The sequence below is a fragment of the Hylobates moloch genome, unplaced genomic scaffold (genome assembly GCF_009828535.3).
Source record: "Hylobates moloch isolate HMO894 unplaced genomic scaffold, HMol_V3 SCAFFOLD_5, whole genome shotgun sequence".
NCBI classification, from domain to species: domain Eukaryota; kingdom Metazoa; phylum Chordata; class Mammalia; order Primates; family Hylobatidae; genus Hylobates; species Hylobates moloch.
In genome coordinates, this window is record NW_026652280.1 from 283,519 (window position 1) to 304,110 (window position 20,592).

The following is a 20,592-nucleotide window of genomic DNA, read 5'->3' on the forward strand; positions in this document are numbered from 1 at the left end:
ACTAGTAAGGGTTTGGGGAGCTCTGACTAGTGAGTGAAGCCAGGGGGCCAGATCAGTTCTGGAGGTGCAAGTTATGCTGAAGCTATGGAATAAAACTGGCTTCAGGTCGGGCGCGGTGACTTCTTCCCATAATTTCAGCGCTTTGGGAGGCCGAGGCGGGCGGATCACTTGAGGTCAGGAGTTCAAGACCAGCCTGGCCAAGATGGTTGAACCCTGTCTCTACTAAGTACAAAAAAACCCTAGCCGGGCTGGCGCCTGTAGTCCCAGCTTATGGGGAGGCTGAGGCAGGAGAAACGCTTGAACCCAGGAGGCGGAGGCTGCAGTGGGCCAAGATCACGTCACTGCACTCCAGCCTGGGCGACAGAACGAGACTCCGTCACACACACACACACACACAATTCTTTATAGAAAGACAAAGAAAAAAACCTGGTTTCAGGTTACAACAGGCAGCTCAGCAGCCGGCCTGATGGTGACATTCCTCAAGGACGGCCTGCCCAGTGCTTCCCCCCTACTCCGCTCCTCGACTCTGCTGTGGTTGGGTATGGCAACAACGACACGTTTTTATGATCAAGTTTCACAAATGACACACATGAACTGTCTCACTAACACCAGAAACAAGCACCAGAGAGGAAGAAAACGAGCCGCGGTGCCGGACATTCCGGGCCTTTCTGAAGACGTCCCCATCCGTGGCTGGAGGGCAGCCCGGGCGGCGGCGGGCGACCTAGGGGCGGGTGCGTCGGGGCAGGGCACGGCGAGCCCGGGGCTTCTCAGGACCACCAGGCCGCCTGGACGCTGGGGAGAAACCCCCACTCCGACGGCTGCTACGACGGCACCAACCGCGCTCGACGGTGGCCAGGTCGCCGCCGCTCCACCCCGCCAACGACACGCTCGCGCGGCGCCTATACGCACATGACGACAGCACGCACGGCGCCGGCGCGCGCGCATGACGTCAGCACGCACGGCGTCGGTGCGTGCGCGCCCAGACGTTCCGCCGGGTGGCAGTCCCAGCGGAGTTTGCGGGTGCGGCCGGGACCGGGTTTTGTCCGCGGGCCCGGGGGCGGCGGGGGCCGGGGATTGAGGGTCCGGCTGAGCCCACCTCGCTGGGCCCTCCCTGGCGCCCCGCCTTGGGCGGCGGCGAGCGCGCGGGCCGCCATGTCGTACATGCTCCCGCACCTGCACAACGGCTGGCAGGTGGACCAGGCCATCCTCTCGGAGGAGGACCGCGTGGTCGTCATCCGCTTCGGCCACGACTGGGACCCTACGTGCATGAAGATGGACGAGGTCCTGTACAGCATCGCCGAGAAGGTAGCGCGCCGGACCCTCCCGCCCTGCTGGCTGTGCTTCCGCAGCGGCCCCGCGCCTCTGCCCCTTCGGCCTCGCCTGGAGGCGCGAGCCGTTCCCCGAGGAGGGGCCGCGGCGCCGTCGTTCAGGCGATTCCTCCCCTCGCTGCGGGCGAGCGCTCTCGGGGACTGTGCTGGCGTTTCACGCCTTTTTCTGCGGGGAGCTCTTGTAGTTTTTCACATTTTAAAGGGTTTATGATCCCCCTCCTCTCAAATGAATTAATTATTTCTGTTGATAAGGCGTTTTTCCCAAACTTATAGGTCAGTGAACAAAATACACTTGCAAGTTTTATTGAGAGCGCGGATCCTTAATTTAAAAGGATGTCTTTTTTTGGTATCTTATTTGTTGTATGCATAAAGCAGGACTTTCGTGTTAATAGCATAAGAAATCCTGTTTTTCTATTGGTGTTGTTTTCTTTATCCCACCACGCTTTTTGTAAGTCATGTGGTTTACAGCTTAGAGTGATTAAGATGCAGTAAACATCAGGAGAAAATAGAAATATGCTTTGTTAGAACTAGTTTTCTGAATTTCTAATATTAGTACACAGTGGTCTTGGCATGTACTTGCTGACAATAAAAGTTGTAGGACACTATTTTATAACCAGGTTTCATTCTTTTTCTGTGGTTCCTCATAGCAATTTTAGGATGACTTTTATTTGGGTTTTGCAGCTGTAGCAATAGGGCAAAGGGCACAAATACTAGGGTGTTAATAAAATATTTGCCATATTAATTTTCCATAGGTAGTTTGAGAGGTTATTCATTTTAATGAAGAGTAAAAGTAACATTGAAGCTGTCTTTTCTTTCACAGATGCTAAAGTAGGCTTGGGTTAAAATAACTCCTTTGAGTAAAGAGTAACAGATGTAAGGACATATTTTATATTCAGGAAAGGAAAGACTGTCTGGCCTGCCATTTATTAATTTTTGCTCTTTCTTATTTAGTAGGAGAGGCATGAAGTTAGGAACGGTTGTTATATTTTAGCTATTACAAGAATCCCTTGGAGTGCTTACTAGAATGCATCTGTGATTCTGATTCTATGGGTATGGGGTGAAGTCCAGCAATGGTTGTTTAAAGAAGCCCCTCAGGGAATTCCGATGTGACTTGTGTCACCTTCCATGGGGGTCAGGGACAGGTGGAGTAGCTTTATTACCAGTCATCTCGCAGCCTCTTCCTCCTGGACACCGGGACACTGAGGACTTGAGGAGGTACCTAGGGAATTCAGGAGAGCAGAAGTTCTCTCACATACTGGGGGTTCTGCCAGCCAGGGATTAGAGATGAGAGAGGCAGTGCCAGCACATCAGCTTGTCATTGCTTGAGCTGTAGAGGACAAGGGCAGATACTGGAAATCCAGCGAAGAGTTGACTAAGAGCAGTTTCCCAAAAAGTAAATCACTGCTGTATTGACTTTGAGTTATGAATTCTAGAATCTTTCACTGTTCTACATTGCAGGTGGTGGCCTAAACATCAGGTGGTGTTCAGATCCTGCTGCCAGCAGCTCGAGGCTAGGATGGCTGGAGATGTGAGGGCCTTTGTCTCATCACATCCGAGCAGAGCTCAGCAAGATGCTCTTAGCTAGGAAACAGATTTTATGTGTTAATGTAAGTGTTTAGGGTCTTTGCCAGATTGCTCTTTTTTTCAAATTCCTTTATGTCCAATTTCTTTGTTATTACAGAATGAATCACTGTATCACTAGTGGACACACACTTAAGGATAGTTGAAATGGGCTCACTTTGGGGTATTTTTTTTTTTTTTGGTCTTTTAAAATAGTCTGATTTTTGTTTTTGTCCAAAAATTTGGATAGCTTTATTAATAAACTTTTAATGCAAATATTTTAATACAGTTATTAAAAGCGCAAACCTAGGACAGGCGCAGTAGTTGATGTCTGTAATCCCAGCACTTTGGGAGGCCAGTGTAGGCAGATCACTTGAGCCCAGGAATTCGAGACCAGCCTGGACAATATGGTGAAACCCCTTCTCTACTAAAAGTACAAATGACGGGCGTGGTGGCACGTGCCTGTAGTCCCAGCTACTTGGGAGGCTGAGGTGGGAGAATCACCTGAGCCCGGGAAGTCAAGACTGCAGTGAGCCATGATTACACCACTGAACTCCAGCCTGGGCAACAGGAGTGAGACCCTGTCTCCAAAAAAAAAGTGCACACCTGAAATGCATTAAAAGAATATTCATGTTTTATTTTCTTCTTAGTCTATGGGCAAATATGACTTCCTAACTCTGGAAGCCCTTTTTGGAAAGCTCAACAGAAATTTTTGAAATATAAGGTTTTAGTATAAAGAACAATATAACTATTTAAAAATTTCCCTGTGCAGAAATGGCAGATAATGGGGATTCTTCCTTATCTTGTTCCGAGTCCTGTCTGGATAGCCCAGCTGTTTTAAAGTGAGTAACAGTTCCAAATGTTCAGGCTGGACTTGATACGATTTTTCCTAGATGTGTTGTATTGATTTGCTGCTTCCACAGGGCCCACTTGAGTTCATGCTGGATTAGAGTTGAGCTGTAAACTTGAGGAAGAAAGTCAGTCTGGAAACAGAGCTACGCTGAAAAGATTTCACAGATGCCTAGAGTTTGCTAATAAGTGTGGGGCAATTCATTTGATAAAGTGATAATAATAAAGTTTTCATCTGGGCACTGTGTCTCACGCCTATGGTCCCGGCATTTTGGGAAGCCGAGGTGGGTGGTTCCCTTGAGCCCAGGAGTTCGAGAAGAGCCCGGGCAACATGGTGAAACCTTGTCTGTACAAAAAATGCAAACATTAGCTGGGCATTGTGGCATGCGCCTGTGGTCCCAGCTACTCAGTAGGCCGAGGTGGGAGGATATGAGTCCAGGAGTTCAAGGCTGTGACAAGCTATGATCGTGCCACTGCATGCCAGCCTGGGTGACAGAGCGAGACCCTGTCTCAAAAAAAAAAAAAGTTTTCTATTTAGCAGCTGATTTTATGCAGTTTTGAAGCGAGACAATTTCATGTACCTTTGAGCTGTCTTTCCATTTTGTAGGAACACTCACAGCAGTGCTTAGGGTTCACTGTTACCTAAATCCCATGATGGGTGAGAAGACTGAATGGGACGTTTGCTTTTTGTGTTAAAAAGCCCACGCAGATAGAGTTTAAAATAGCCTCAGTGAGCTGGGCATTGTGGCACGTGCCTGTAACCCCAGCTGCTCAGGAGGCCAAGGCTGCAGGAAGCTATCATCGTACCATTGCACTCCACCCTGGGTGACAGAGCGAGACCCCATCTCTAAAAACAAAACAAAAAAACTCGTCAGTAATATTATTGACTCATGATAGTACATTTTTGTTTGTTTGTTTGAGACAAGAGTCTTCTTGTGTTGTCCAGGCTGGAGTGCAGTGGCACGATCTCGGCTCACTGCAACCTCAGCCTCCCGAGTAGCTGGGACTACAGGCCTGCACCACCACCACACCCTGCTAATTTTTGTATTTTTGGTAGAGATGGGGTTTTGCCATATTGGCCAGGCTGGTCTCAAACTCCTGTCCTCAAGTGAGCCAGTCAACTCAGCCTCCCAAAATTCTGGGATTACAAGTGTGAGCCACCATGCCTGGCCCATGATAGTACATTTAGTACATTCTAATAAATTGTGTATAAGGCAGATATACATTTATGGAACTTCATAGGAGCCATATTAGGGGGTGTATCTTAAGTATCACATTAAGGATCACAGAACGCCCATTGAACCAGTGAGAGTCAACACTCAGCCCAGTTGTAGAAACAAACAGAATGGATATTTTTGGTGTTTCCTCTGGATTTTTGTCTGTGGATAAAAAACAGCCTTGTAGCCTACCACATGGTATGAGGGGTGGTGTTGAGCAGTGGTTGAGGGTGCAGACTCTAGCTAGGCTCTTGGCACTTCATAACTGCATGAGCGTTACGATCTTGGCCCTCTACGTCATCTTACCTGTAAAAGGGATACTCGTGCCTAATTCATAGGGTTGTAGTGGGATTAATAAAGGTTTCTAGAGCACTCCTGTCACATAGGCAGTAATGCCACTGTTATTACTATGATTACTTCTCTCACATTACTAAGTTTGCAAGTTATTTTGAGAGCTGATTAAGGCAAACATTAATTTTAGAAAGTCAAGTTAATTCAGTTTTTTTTATGGCTTTGATATGAATTACCTAAAAATGTAAAAATCAACACTTAAAAAATTTGTTGTGCTAATCAACTGCCCAGAACACTTTTTCCAGAAGTTTAGGTGTTTTCTTAGCTGGTGGAGGGACTCCATACAAAAGTGTAGAACAGTGGTTGGTATCATGTGCCAGCCTTTGGCCATGTGTTTTGCAGAGTTGTTTCATTGTAACTTGGCAGGTGGACCTAGAGGCATGCGGAAGAACTGCTGAGCACTTTAATTGCTGACTTGCCTAAAGGAAAAGCATGCTTGTGAGGTGTGTAGGCAACAGAGTTGGAAAAGATACTTACAATTGCAGGCAATCAAAGAATTTAAAAACAATTTGAGGCCAGCGCTGTGGCTTACACCTGTAATCCCAGCAGTTTGGGAAGCTGAGGCAGGCGGATCATCTGAGGTCAGGAGTTCGAGACCAGCTTGGCCAACATGGTGAAACCCCATCTCTCCTAAAAATACAAAACTTAGCCAGGTGTGGTGGTGGGTGCCTGTAATCCCAGCTACTCGGGAGGCTGAGGTGGGAGGATCTCTTAAGGCTGGGAGACAGAGGTTGCAGTGAGCCGAGATCATGCCACTGCACTCCAGCCTGGGTGACAAAGTGAGATCCCATCTAAAAAAGAAAAAAAAGCTGCCTTTGTTGAGGAAGTCACGGGATGACCTGGCAGAGCAGTGTGGCTGCACTCACCCAGCTCCTCCTCCAAGCGCTTGGTTACTGTGGAAATGTCGCCGCCAGCAGATGCTGCTGGATGTTTGCTGATGTTTGCCGTCAGCTCATGCTCCTCCAGTCACCCCACAGATGCCATATCACTGAGAAAAGATGGGGGTGGGAGACTGGGGAGCTCTCCTCTGCCTGCCCCTTCCAGCCTCTCCTATCTCAACTCCCAAGTCGCACAGTAACTTCCTTCTCTCTCCATAGCCACGGCTTTTGAAAGTTGTCCACACTGAAGTCCTCTGTTCCTCAGTCCTTCAGCCCCTGCAATGTCCCCGTCCCATATCGTCCCCTCTGGCAACCTCTCTGGGGCACTCGGCACAGCTCCTCGGAGTCTCCTGCCTTGGTTTCTGAGACTGCCTCCTTGGCATCCCTTTCCTGCCCCCAACTCCAGGGTGGGCTTCTGCGCTCACTACCAAGCCTTTCCTGGCACCTGCCACCCTGGCTGGGATCACTGCTGGATGTAGGTGGCGGCGGTAAGGTAGCTCCCTCCAGCCCAGACTCCATTGTACAGCTCCAGGCCAGTCACTACCTGGAGGGCCTTTTTCTCTGGATGTCCCTTAGTTTTCTCAAACTCAGTATGTACAAAACTGAACTCTTCAATTCCTGCTTTCTTAGAAAGAAATACATGGCCCAGAATCCCAAGCAGAAAAGGTCCTCTGTGGGCCAGTCGACCTGCACGTCCTTCCCCACTGTCCTGCACCTCTGCTTCCCTGCGCTGGTGCTGGATCTGAGACCTGGCTGCTGTTCTTTTGTCTTTCTCTTTACACGTGGAATTCTCTAAGGACGTATTTTTCCCTGCCACCCCGAGACCACACCGCCACCCCTGTCTCCTGTGGGTAGGCTGATTCTGTCATGGCTTGGTGGAGGATCTGTCATCCAGAGTTCAGGCTTTGGAGCCAGACAGAGTGCATCTCAGCTCTGCCACTTCCCTGTGCGGCTGGGCATTACTCACGTGACCTTTCTGAGCCTGAATTCCATCACCTAAAACATTGGTGACATCTATTTAGAGGTGTTGAAAGAATTAGAATCCATGAGTGAGAAGTGCCTCATATGTAGTGGATTCTCAAATGTTCATGAAACTGGTCTGTGGTGAAATCAGAGGATGTTCAAGTTCTTGTGGCACATGAGCTTTATGTGGTAGTTTGCTTCTGTCAGAATTCTCGGGGTTAGATGCAGTGGGCCGGAGCTTGAAGGCAAAAGGAGTCACATTTGTATCTTTAAAGTTACAGTTACTCAGTTGCCCTCTGATTATTGTTGTTGTTATTTTGAGAAGGAGTCTCGCTCTGTCCTTCAGGCTGGAGTGCAGTGGCATAATCTCAGCTCACTGCAATCTCCACATCCTGGGTTCAAGTGATTCTCATGCCTCAGCCTCCCAAGTAGCTGGGATTACACGCGTGCACCGCCACACCCAGCTAATTTTTGTGTTTTTAGTAGAGACAGGGTTGCACCACGTTGGCCAGGTTGGTCTCGAACTCCTGACCTCAAGTGATCCGCCCGCCTCAGCCTCCCAAAGTGCTGGGATTACAGGCATGAGCCATCTCACCCAGCCCTGCACTCTGTTTATTAAATGCCTACAAATTATTAAAAACCACAGATGGTTATAATATTTACTATTTTTTACATGCAAGAAAAGGGATGATAAAAATTTGTTGTGACCTTTCTTTTTTCTTAAGTACACAATTTACAACTCTGTCCAAATGATATTTCAAGTAATTTATTATTTGCATGGTGATTCCGTAAGTTAATATAATGTTACTGGTATTTATTGTATCTGTCCCTGAGCAAGGCATTGAAGGGATAATAATGAAATATTATTTTGACTTTCCTAATGCCTGTGACCATTTATTTTGTTGGTGTATTTATTTTAGCTTCTGTAGGAAAGTATTTTGTGTTTAAATCAAATCAAAAGACAGTTTATTAGTTTACCATGAAAATAAAGCTGGATTCTGGCAACCTGACCAACACATTCTCACTGTGGACGCTGCAGGAAACTAGAGTTTCAGAAATGGGCGTTGTCAGAGTGACCGGACTCACAGGGGCCCATGTCTAATGCAGGCATCACTTTGGGGTTTTGAAAGCACATGGATGGCGGCGAGGCGCACGCTCCTGCAGTGGGCCGTGTGCTCACTGGGGTTTCACGTGGACGGCGAAGCGTACACTCCTGCAGTGGGCCGCGTGCTCACTGGGGTTTCACGTGGACGGCGAGGCGTGCGCTCCTGCAGTGGGCCGTGTGCTCACTGGGGTTTCACGTGGATGGCGAGGCGCACGCTCCTGCAGTGGGCCGTGTGCTGGAGTTCTGATACGGTTTTCTTCACCAAAGCTGAAGGGCAGTGGAGTCTTTGTGAAGTGTGGGCTTTCCCACTCCCCATCTCCCCGCCCTGCTCCATGGTTTACATTTCCATCTTAATTTTTAAAAAATATTTCCCAAAGTAGAGAATATAGTGAACCCCTCTGTTCCTATTGTTCCACTTCAACAATTGCTGGTATTTTGCTGGTCTTGTGTTATCTAACCCTCATTTTTTTAGGCTGTTTCATGCAAATCCCAGATATCATTCTTTCACCTGTAAGTTACAGTCAGGTTGTAAAGATTTAGTTTTATATGAAGAAATGTTATGCATATCCCATTGATTTCCCGTGACTGCTGTGAGAGGACGCTGCAAGCTGAGGGGCTTAAAACAACAGAAACTTCTCTCACAATTCTGGATACCAGAAGTCCAAAATCGAGGTGTTTTCCAGGCTGGGCTCTCTGAAACCTGCCAAGGAGAGTCCTCATGCTTCTCCCAGCTTCTGGTGCTGCCAGCAGCCTCTTGGAGCTCCTAGGCTTGTAGACGCCTCTGCAGTCCTCGGTGCCCCCAGGGCCTCCTGTCCCTGTGTCTTCATGTGGCCATTTTCCTGTAAGGACACCAGTCACACCAGATTAGGGGCCCACCTACTCCAGTAGGACCTCATCTTACCTTAACTAATTACGCCTGCAGTACCGTTTCCAAATAAGCTGCGCTGTCAGTTTGGGGGTTTAGGACTTCAGCTGTTTTGGGGACACAGTTTAACTCATAACACATATAAGTGGCTACAAGCTTCTAAAGGGCATTGAGTTAGTATTTATAAAGAGCCTTTAAAATGTCATATCCTTTGTTCCAGAATTTTAGGAATTTGTCCTTAGGAGATAATGAAGTATGTATGCAAATTTAAGGGGGAAAATGTTCACAGATGAATAATATTAATGAACCATCAGAGAGTAACAGAAGATGGTTTAGGAGGCTCTTCTCGCATTGCTATAAAGAAATACATGAGACCGGGTAACTTATGAGAAAAGAGGTTTAATTGGCTCACAGTTCTGCAGGCTGTACAGGAAGTAATTGGCTCACAGTTCTGCAGGCTGTACAGGAAGTAATTGGCTCACAGTTCTGCAGGCTGTACAGGAAGTGTGGTACTGGCATTTGCTTCTGGGGAGGCCTCAGGACCTTCCAATCGTGGCAGAAGGCAAAGGGGAACAGGCACGTCGCATGGTGAAAGCTGGGGCGGAGTGTCGCACACTTGAACAACCTCAGCTCACTACCCCGAGGACAGCACCAAGAGGATGACGCTCAACCATTGAGAAATTGATCCCATGGTCCGGTCGCCTCCCGCCAGACCCCACCTGCAACACTGGGAGTTACGTTTCAACCTGAGATTTGGGCAGGGACAAATGTCCAAACTATATCAAATGGTAAAGCAATGGCATAGCCATTTGATGAATCATGCAGCCATAGAAGTTTTCCATTTTTGGAAAGTAGGTAATGTATGTAAAAGAATGCTCATAATTGGCCGGTGTGGTGGCTCACGCCTGTAATCCCAGCACTTTGGGAGGCCAAGGTGGGTGGATCACCTGAGGTCAGGAGTTCGAGATCAGCCTGGCCAATATGGTGAAACTTCGTCTCCACTAAAAATACAAAAATTAGCCAGATGCGGTGGCACACACCTGTAATCCCAGCTACATGAGAGGCTGAGGCTGGAGAATAGCTTAAACCTGGGAGGTGGAGGTTGCAGTGAGCCAAGATCGTGCCACTGCACTCCAGACCGGGCGACAGTTTGAGACTCCGTCTCAAAAAAAAGAAAAAGAATGCTCATAATTAAAGCAGGATACAAAATATTGTAGTACGATCAGAATATGACCATATTTTGCTATGTCTGAACAGAAATAGTATGAACAAATTAAAAAATATATGTCTGTAAGAAAGAGGGGAAAGAATATAGTCAAAATATTGCCAGGTGTGTTGGCTCACGCCTGTAATCACAGCACTTTGGGAGGCCGAGGCAGGCGTATCACTTGAGTCCAGGAGTTCAAGACTAGCCCAGGCAACATGGCAAAACCCTGTCTCTACAAAAAAATACAAAAATTAGCCAGGTGTGATGGTACGTGCCTGTAGTCCCAGCTGCTTGGGAGGCTGAGATGGGAGGATCGCTTGAGCCCAGGAAGCAGAGGTTGCAGTGAGCCAAGGTCTGCCACTGCACTCCAGCCTGGGCAGCAGAACCAGACCCTGTCTCCGGAAAAAAGATAACAGCAGTCACCCCTGGGTGTTGGGCTTGGAGGTGATCTTATTTTCTTTTTATTTTTCTGACTTTTCTAAGTCTCTGATAAACTTGCAATTAAAGAAAAAATAACAGAAAATGTGTTATATGCAGTATTATTGGGGGTACTATTAGTATTTGCAAGTGTTCAGACCTAATTGTGGGGAAATGATGGCAGGATTCTACAGGCATATTTTAGAGCAGCTGTGAGATGGATGTGGTTCATATAGATGATTACTAGATGAGCATAAATAATATGTCTGTGGACGTTTTCTGCAGGACTTTCATAACTTGCTACCTGAGTGAAATTTAATTCCTAAGCTATTCTGGGAGATGGTAAAGTGAGGCGGAAGGAGCCGGTGGCCAATTGCTGAAGTGTTCTGGGAAATGGGTGAAGTGAGGCCGAAGGGGCCGGTGGCCAAGGTCCCAGTGGTGTCACATGATCTTCCCACGTGTTCACTGCACTGGGAAAAAACGTCGAAGAATTAGTTTGAATATTGCCCTGTTGGCCAGGAGTGATGGCTCACTCCTGTAATCCCAGCACTTTGAGAGGCTGAGGTGGGAGGATAGCTTGAGCCTGGGAGGTCGAGGCTGCAGTGAGCTGATTGCACCATTGCACTCTAGTCTGGATGACAGAGTGAGACCCTGTCTCAAAAAAAAAAAAAAAAAAAAATTGCCCTGATTCACACAAATTCTTGGTTTTGTTTTTATAAATGTGCTTTTATAAAGTGAAAGCCAAAGTGTTCTGTTATTTCAGTTTTTTTTTTTAATCTCCTTTTAGGTTAAAAATTTTGCAGTTATTTATCTTGTGGATATTACAGAAGTACCTGACTTCAACAAAATGTATGAGTTATACGATCCATGTACTGTCATGTTTTTCTTCAGGTATGTTATCTTAAAGTTGTTATTGAAATTGAATATTGTCAGTTTGGAAGCTTAATGTAACCAACATCTCTTTAGATTATTTTATTTTGAAGGAAGTTGGTTGTACAGTCATGTCCCCAAATCGTTTGTATCACCAGGCAATCAGTGTGAATCTTTTAAATAATTTTCAAAGTAACAATTCTAGTTTTAGCATTTACTCAATAACAAATTACCCTTTTGAAATAACTTTGCGAGGAAACCTAGGTGAAGTGTAATTCAATGAAAGACATTCTTACTGACATTTTAGATACCTGGAACTATAATCTGTTCATCAAAAATGTGTTGTAAAATCACAAATTTAGGCCGGGCACGGTGGCTCAAAGCACTTGTAATCCCAGCACTTTGGGAGGCCGGGGTGGGTGGATCACAAGGTCAGGAGTTCGAGAGCAGCCAGGCTAAGATGGTGAAACCGAGTCTCTACTAAAAATACAAAATAAGCCGAGCCTGGTGGCGCATGCCTGTAATCCCAGCTACTGGGAGGCTGAGGCAGGAGAATCGCTTGAACCCGGGAGGTGGAGGTTGCAGTGAGCCGAGATCACGCCATTGCACTCTAGCCTAGGCAACAAGAGCAAAACTCTGTCTCAAAAAAAAAAAACCAAAAACCTAATTTATTAAATATGATATCATCAATTTCGGTGTCCTTTTTTATATCCAAGAGGAACACCTGAACTGAATTACTTTGCTTATAAATACAAGATTATTTTATCAGCTCAAAAATTTCATTTTGGAAATTTAATGGGGAAAGAAATCACCATCTGATGGTGTTTTCACTTGTTTAGTTACTGTGGAGGTTGGTGAATTAGCTACATGAGCTTTAGACCCTTCTCCAAAAGTGGAGCCTCCGACTTGCTAAGGAAGGTCAGGTGGGTTGTATAGGGTATGTATTAGTTTTATATTCTTTGTAACAAATCAGCTCACATTGAGCAGCTTAAATCACTCCGCTTCTCTGAGCTCACAGCTCTGTAAGTCAGACATCCAGGCAGAGCCCGCTGGCTTCCTGCTCAGGGTCTCACAAGGTCTGAACCGTGGGCCAGGTGCGTGTCTGGAGTGTTTGAGGGGCTTTTTTGGGTTGTGGGCCGAGTCCAGCTCTTCGTGGTGGTGGGTCTGAGACCTGCTTCCTGGCTGCTGTTACCTGAGGCCACTCTGCTGCTAGAGACCCTCAAAGTCACCCTCAGAGCCAGCACCGGCACGCCGGCACGTTGAGGTCTTTTCACACAGGTTCCCTGACTTCCTGAAAAGTTCTGCCTGGGAAAATGCTCTGGTTTTAGAGGACGGTGATTAGATTAGACTTGCCAAAATAATCCAGGATAATCACCTTGTTTTATTTATTTATTGAGATGGAGTCTCACTCTGACCCAGGGTGGAGTGCAGTGGCACCATCACAGCAACCTTGAACTCCTGGCTTCCAGCCATCCTCCCGCCTCAGGCTGCCAAAGCGTGAGGCGCTGCCGAGGTTCTGGGCGTCGGGATACGCTCCCCTGGACATGCCCTTAGGCTTCCTAGGCGCCTCCTGTGAGGTTGAGAAGATCTGTGAGGTGCGCCCTGCGTTTCTTGTGAACTTTTGATCTTTCCTAGGTTTCAGCAAAGATTGTGTGTCCGACCCTCATCCTTTTCTCTACTGTGCGTTCAGCAGCCATTTCTGAATTTCAGCACCTTTGGCCATCCAGAGAGGCTAAAGAATTTATTCCTTTTGTTAACAGTTCTTACGCTAACTCGCTTCTTTTCCTCTCTTGAAGGCAGCACCTCTGAGACTTTGCTTGGAAGTTTCCGCAGCTGAATATCCCAAGTGTGTTGCTTTTGAGCTCTGATTTCCCATAACTGCGGACCCCGTGTCCCTGTTCCTCGGCCACTCTGTAACGGGGGTCCCCTTTTCTCCGTTTCCCAGTAACACAGTCCTCACTTCCTTCCGAGCCCACACCAGGCATTCCTGAAGTCCGTATTTCTGTTAACAGCCTGTTCGAGGCAGTAGAGGCCTTTCCTATTTTGCCCTCAAAGTTCTCCAGGTGAGAACAGGGAGGGCCGTCTTAGCTCTCTGTCGCCCAGCGTGCAGCGGAGGCCAGCCTGGGGCTGGAGATGCCGTGAGGGGCAAGGAGGCTGCAGACAACAGCCTTGGGTGGCGGCAGTAGCCTACTTAGTGTAGTTTGATATTTTTAGGACTGATGCTGTACTCAGAAAAGGAGATGAAACTTCCTTCTGCTGTTTCTGTGATTTAGAATTTTAAGACAAACGGTTCTTTAGTTAACTTATGCACCAAACATACATCTTGAGCCCCCACCAGGTTTGTGGCCTAATGTCAGATAAGACAGGATTCCCACTCTCATAGGACGTTGTCTGATAGTAAATTAGCAGGGGGTACTGAAGAAGTGGAAGGAGGCAGGTACTTATGAGATGTAAATACCGAAGAAGCACACCCAAGTCAGATAGGGCTGCGGGGAGGGTGCTACGGCAGCCCCCAGTCAGTGTAGAAGGAGCTTGGTGCATGCTGCATGGAGGGCCTGCCTGCAGCATGGAGAATGAGAGGGCGGCCAGAGGTGGGCTCCAGACCCTGATCAGATTTGCCCTCCTGAACCAGAGACTTCACGGGGAATGCTTTCTACGGAATAGTAGGTGGAAGCCAAATGCATGATCTTGTGGAAGTGAACGTTAAAAACAGTCTTCAGGTGGGGCATGCCTGCAGCCCAGCCACCCTGCAGCCCGGCCACCCTGCAGCCCGGCCACCCTGCAGCCCAGCCACTCTGCAGCCCGGCCACTCTGCAGGCCAGGGTGGGACTGGAACCAGGGGTTCAAGTCCAGCCTTAGCAACATAGACCTCATCTCTAGGAAGAATAATCAGGCCGGGCGCAGTGGCTCACGCGTGTAATCCCAGCACTTTGGGAGGCCGAGGTGGGAGGATCACTTGAGGCTATGAGTTTGAGACCAGCCTGTCCAACATAGGGACACCCCATCTCTACAAAAAACTAAAAATTTAGCTGGGTGTGGTGGCTCGTGCCTGTGGTCCCAGTTACTTAGAGGGCTGAGGTGGGAGGATCATTTGGGCCAGGAGGTTGATTTTGCCGTTATGCCCTAGGCTATACGACAGTGAGACCCCATCTCAAAAAGAAACTTCAACAAACCAGGATAAATTTATGCCAGTACAACAAAGGGTTAATATCATTATCTTGTAAAGTGCACATAGTATTCATGAGGAAAAGAACTAGTCTCTTGAAAGATAAGTGAAGAATTATCTACTTCCCTAACCATAAACATGCAAAATGTCATCTTCATTTCATAGTTGAAGGGCTTTTAATACAATTTGTGTCAGTGCTCATAAGAGCACCGTGAAAAACTTACACGTTGCTTTTATCAGGTAAATGAGTGCAAATTAGATGGGGGTCTCATTATCCATGTTGATCTCGGACTCCCAAAGAGTTGGGATTACAGGCATGAGCCACTGCGCCTGCCCTCCTTTGACCTTTTAATTTCCCCTTAGAATAATTGTCCTAAATAAACACAGAAAAATGCAGGAAAGAGCTTGGTGGACAATGCATTTCATTTTTAAAAACATTTAGGTGCTTCCTGTATTCTCCTGCATCACGGCACACACTCTCGATTTTACGCATTCTCCAGTGATGTTAACAAGAGCTTGTAACACTGGGGAAAATAGGGCATTGTTTTCAAGGAATCCTTTTTTAAAGGGACTTTGATGAGATGCGCATGATTCTCTTTGCAGGAACAAGCACATCATGATTGACTTGGGGACTGGCAACAACAACAAGATTAACTGGGCCATGGAGGACAAGCAGGAGATGGTCGACATCATCGAGACGGTGTACCGCGGGGCCCGCAAAGGCCGCGGCCTGGTGGTGTCCCCCAAGGACTACTCCACCAAGTACCGCTACTGAGGTGCTCTCAGTCTGCACCGATAAATGTCATGGAGGCCTTTTTGTGTGGAAATGTTTTAAGCTATTTAAAGCCTTTGGAAAATACAGGAAGCTCCGGGGCTGGAGGACCTCTGAGATGGAATTGATTACGTGGTCTTAACTCACCGAAATAAACAAGCACGTGGTGAGAGGAGCAGGCCTACTTGTTTGTTCTCGGGAAACTTAATGAGTAGATTTTACTGATTTTCCTAGTCAAAGTTAATTCTTACCCTTGGAGTAAAACGAAGGTGTTTATCCCGTGAGGTTGTGCATTTTGCATACTTGATTAGTCTGCTGGGGCTGCGGTGACAGCATGCCACGAGCTGGGCCTTAACAGAGATGTGTGCTCTCACAGCTTTGCAGGCAGGGGGTCCGAGATCAGGGCGTCGCAAGGTGGGTTACTACTGAGGCCGTGAGGGGAATCTGCTCAGGCCTCTCCCTGGCTTCTGGGGGCTGCTGGTGGTCTTTTCAGTTCCTTGGTGTGTGGATACTTCATCCCATCTCTGCCTTCACCTGTGTCCTCCCTGTGTGGGTGCTGGTGTCCAAAATTTCCCCTTTTCGTAATGACATCATCTGTGTTGGATTGGGGCCCACCCTGCTCCAGCATGGCCTAATCTTAACTAATTACATTTGCAAGGATCTTATGTCTACAAACGTCACAGTCTGAGGTGCTGGGGGTTAGGACTTCAATATATAAATTTTGCAGTTACACAATTCAATCCATGACAGAATCCAAAGGCTTACTCTTACTCTGGTTATAAAAACAGTACAATAGGCCGGGCACAGTGGCTTACGCTTGTAATCCCAGCACTTTGGGAGGCCGAGGCGAGCGGATCACGAGGTCAGGAGATCGAGACCACGGTGAAACCCCGTCTCTACTAAAAATACAAAAAATTAGCCGGGCGTGGTGGCGGGCGCCTGTAGTCCCAGCTACTCGGAGAGGCTGAGGCAGGAGAATGGTGTGAACCCGGGAGGCGGAGCTTGCAGTGAGCCGAGATTGTGCCACTGCACTCCAGCCTGGGCGACAGAGCGAGACTCTGTCTCAAAAAAAAAAAAAAAAAAAAAAGTACAATAAAATATTGTTTATAACCTTCCCTGTGAGGAATAGGAGCTATTTTTTATTCTTCCCAAGATTGTATTTGATGTAAACATATTTTCTGTAGAAGCCATGGCCCTTCAGTTCATATAGTTAGAAAATTTCCTTATTGGCCAGGTACGGTGGCTAACGCATGTAATCCCAGCACTTTTGGGGGCCACAACGGGCAGATCACGAAGTCAGGAGTTCAGGACCAGCCTGGCCAACATGGTGAAATGCTGTCTCTACTAAAAATACAAAAATCAGCTGGGCATGGTGGCACGTGCCTGTAATCCCAGCTACTCGGGAGGCTGAGGCAGGAGAATTGCTTGAACCTGGGAGGTGGAGGTTTCAGTGAGCCAAGATCGCACTACTGCACTCCAGCCTGGGCAACAGAGCAAGACTCCGTCTCAAAAAAAGAAAAGAACATGTCCTTATTACAGTCTCAGGTTTCTCTTGCCCTCTCTCATCCTAGCAATGTGGATGGTTGGTTGGGATCTTTGTGTCCCGTCTCAGCACACTCACGCTCTGAAGTGAGAGTGAGGAAGGGCGGGGACGGGGGCACCTGAGCACACCCTGGGCCCTCTGACCTGAGACCCAGGCTCTGCCCCACCAAGTGACCTTGGGCAGGGTACCTTCTCTGAGCTTCCGTTTTCTCCTTAGTAAAGACGGATAATAGTGTCTGCCCTGCACACAGATGTGAACGCCTGAGCACATGGTGCCTGCCGGGCACAGGAGTGTGGTGCACAGGGCTCACTGCTGTCGGAGATTGATTGCTGTTGTGGAAACAGGAGGGTACTTACAGAATGAAGCACATTTTTTACATACACTACAAATGAGTGTGTGCTTTTTAAATGGATTTAAAATTCAAATGCAAATCTGCAGTTTAATCTCCCGAGTGCTGATTCTTCCATGTATAAAGTAGGAGAGTGTAACACTGTATCAGAGTGAGGGGCTAGGGAGAAGGTGTATGTGACCCCGAGTACCTGGCGTGTAAGACACTCAATATTACACTCCTGATACTTCTCCAGAGCAGGTGAAACAGACGGCCAGGAGGCACACGAAAAGACACTCAGCATCACTGCTGGTTAAGGAGGTGCAAATCAAAACCACAGTGAGACGCCACTTCACACCCACGAGTTCAGCTAGATACAAAAAGTAGATCACAACAGGCGTTTGCAAGGATGTGGAGAAATTGAAGCCCTCACACACTGCTGGTGGGAAAGTGGTAACACAGGCAGGCAGGTCGTCAAAAAGTTAAACGTGGGCCGGGTGCAGGTGTCTCAAGCCTGTAATCCCAGCACTTTGGAAGGCTGAGACAGGCAGATTGCTTGAGCCCAGGAGTTCACAACCAGCCTGGGCAATCTGGTGAGACCCTGTCTCTACAAAAAATACAAAACACTTAGCTGGGCATGGTGGTGCGTGCCTGTGGGCCCAGCTACTCGGGGGCTGAGGCAGGAGGATCACTTAAGCCCCGGAGGTCAAGGCTGCAGTGAGCCATGGTTGTGCCACTGCACTCCAGCCTGAGCAGCTGAGCAAGATCCTGTCTCAAAAGAAAAGATAAACATGGTGTTACCGTTTGACCCAGCAGTTTCATACCCAGGAGAACTGAACGCATATGTCCACATAGAAACTCGTACACAGAAGCCAAAATGTGGAAACCCACGTGTCCATCAACAGATGAATGGTTAAAGAAAATGTCCATCCATAGAATGGAATATTGTTCAGTCATAAACAGAGTGAAGTACTGACACATGCTATAACGCGGGTGAACATTGAAATCAGTAGGTTGAGTGAAAAGCCAGTTACTACCTATTGTGCGATTCCATTTATACGGAATTTCTAGACTAGGCACATCCACAGAGACAGATTAGTGGTTGCTTAAGACTGGGAGGGAGGGGGAGATAGGAGGTGACAGCTAATGGGCATCTTCATTTTTGACGTAATGAAAATGTGCTTACATAAGCCGAGCAGGCATAAAAAGAAAAAGTACCCTAAGATTGTGATAATGGACAATTCTCAGTTGCATAATTGGTGGATGATGTGTGAATTATGTCTCTTAACAATAACAGCTTTACTGGCGTTACCAGAAAAAGATAAAACAATTACATTCCACATTTGTAAGTTTGTTGTATATTTATTGTAAATGTGTTGCATATTGTGTTAGTCTGCCCAGGACTGCCATAACAAAATACTTGAGATTGGGTGGTTTAAACAGCAGAAACTTGTCTTTTCACAGTTCTGTTTTCTGGAAGTCCCAGATCAAGGTGCCGGTCCCTGTGATTTCTGGGGAAGGCTCTCCTTGGCTTGCTGACGGCCTCTCTGGTGCAGGCACGGGGGACGGCAGGCGAGCCCCTGGCGTCTCTTCTCAGAAAGACGAATCCCGTTGGATGAGGGCCCCACCCTCAGGACCCACGTACCCTTAATGACTTCTGTAGAGGCCCCATCTCCAAATATGGACATGCTGCAGTTAGGTCTTCAGCTATTTAGGGAGACATAAACGTTCAGGCCCTAACTTCTGTCAGGTGTATTAAGTATGTTCACCCCTGATTTTGATAACGTTCTCACTGGTGCTTTGTGGCTGCAGTACAGTTGAAATCATAATGATTTGGACTCTGTATTTCAAGTTTATCTCATTATGTACCTACTGTCTACCTTGCCCTGACCTAAGTGCTTTGCAAGCAATTTTCTCAAATCCTTACAACCACCTACCAGGTAGATATTTGGCAGAGAAGAAAACTAAAGCTTAGATTTCCCCAGGTTATAGCCAGCAACAGAGGATAAGAATTTGAAAGCTAGGCCTGCATGGCTGCCAAGCCTTGCCTCGTCTGTGGCACTGTGGTGCTTTAATCAAGTTGGATTAACTAGTGGCTCTCTGGGTATCTAGTGAATTCTATTTCCCATCTTCCCAGGATGGCTTCTAGGCAAAGTCCAGAAATTACTTGTGGCAGCTAATGCAGGCGACAAGCCCCTAGGTACAGAATAACCAAGTGCCCTAGAGAAACTGGCAACGTATACACAATGAAGTAGACAAGAATAGTGCAGTATTGTTTGGAAACAATATTAGTCAAATACAAAGTAAATCATCAGAGGACTATTAGGCAGCAGTTAGCGACTGACCTAGAGCCACACGTGTCGACATGAATCTCAGTACTGAACAAAAAAGGGGCAGAAGGCTACATAGAGTATGGGGCCACTGACACACGGCTTTAAGACTTTCAGAATAAACGTCTGAAGGTTATGCCATTGTGTCTGCAGGAAACTTGGTTAGGTGTCTGGGGGAAGACTGTCTCTGCTCTGAGCTCACGCAGAGAAGGGATGAGGACTTCAGTCCACCAGCAGAATCAGAGCACTGCCATGTCTGCCCACCTGAACAGACCACACCCAAAAGTTAAAATGCAGGTAATTCATGGCTCACCAGCCTTCTGACCTGGAGGTCAGAGGATCCCTGGGGAAGCATCTGTGTGGGCACAGGTGGGAGGACCTGCTCAACGTGGGCGCTACTCTGCATCGTTTTTTCGTTTTTTTTTTTTTTGAGATGGAGTCTCGCTCTGTCGCCCAGGCTGGAGTGCAGTGGCGCAGTCTCGGCTCACTGCAAGCTCCGCCTCCCGGGTTCACGCCATTCTCCTGCCTCAGCCTCCCGAGTAGCTGGGACTACAGGTGCCCGCCACCACGCCCGGCTGATTTTTTTTTTATTTTTATTTTTAGCAGAGACGGGGTTTCACTATTCACAGGATGGTCTCGATCTCCTGACCTCGTGATCCGCCCGCCTCAGCCTCCCAAAGTGCTGGGATTACAGGCTGAGCCACCGCGCCCGGCCTCTGAATCATTTTTACTAATGGCTTTAAACATGCCTCTGATCCTAGCATTCTTTGAATCTCTCGATTTGGGCTAGAAGTCCAATGCGCTATTCATTGCGCCACAGAGCCTGCTTGCGATCCTAGCATT

General features: G+C 47.5%; 1 protein-coding gene across 2 annotated transcripts; it reads left to right on the plus strand.

The window, feature by feature from the left end:
- Positions 1-979: 979 nt before the first annotated feature.
- TXNL4A (thioredoxin like 4A) lies at positions 980-15,828 on the plus strand. 2 transcript variants are annotated; one of them, XM_032152010.2, is made up of 4 exons: positions 1,200-1,305; positions 2,787-2,935; positions 11,528-11,631; positions 15,380-15,828. In XM_032152010.2, exons 2-4 carry the CDS (start codon positions 2,900-2,902, stop codon positions 15,549-15,551), a joined length of 312 nt encoding a protein of 103 aa, XP_032007901.1. In that variant the 5' UTR covers positions 1,200-1,305; positions 2,787-2,899; the 3' UTR covers positions 15,552-15,828. The 2 variants fall into 2 exon arrangements, with proteins under 2 accessions (XP_032007900.1, XP_032007901.1); XM_032152009.2 differs by lacking the exon at positions 2,787-2,935 and having other exon boundaries at positions 980-1,305.
- The last annotated feature ends 4,764 nt before the right edge of the window (positions 15,829-20,592 follow it).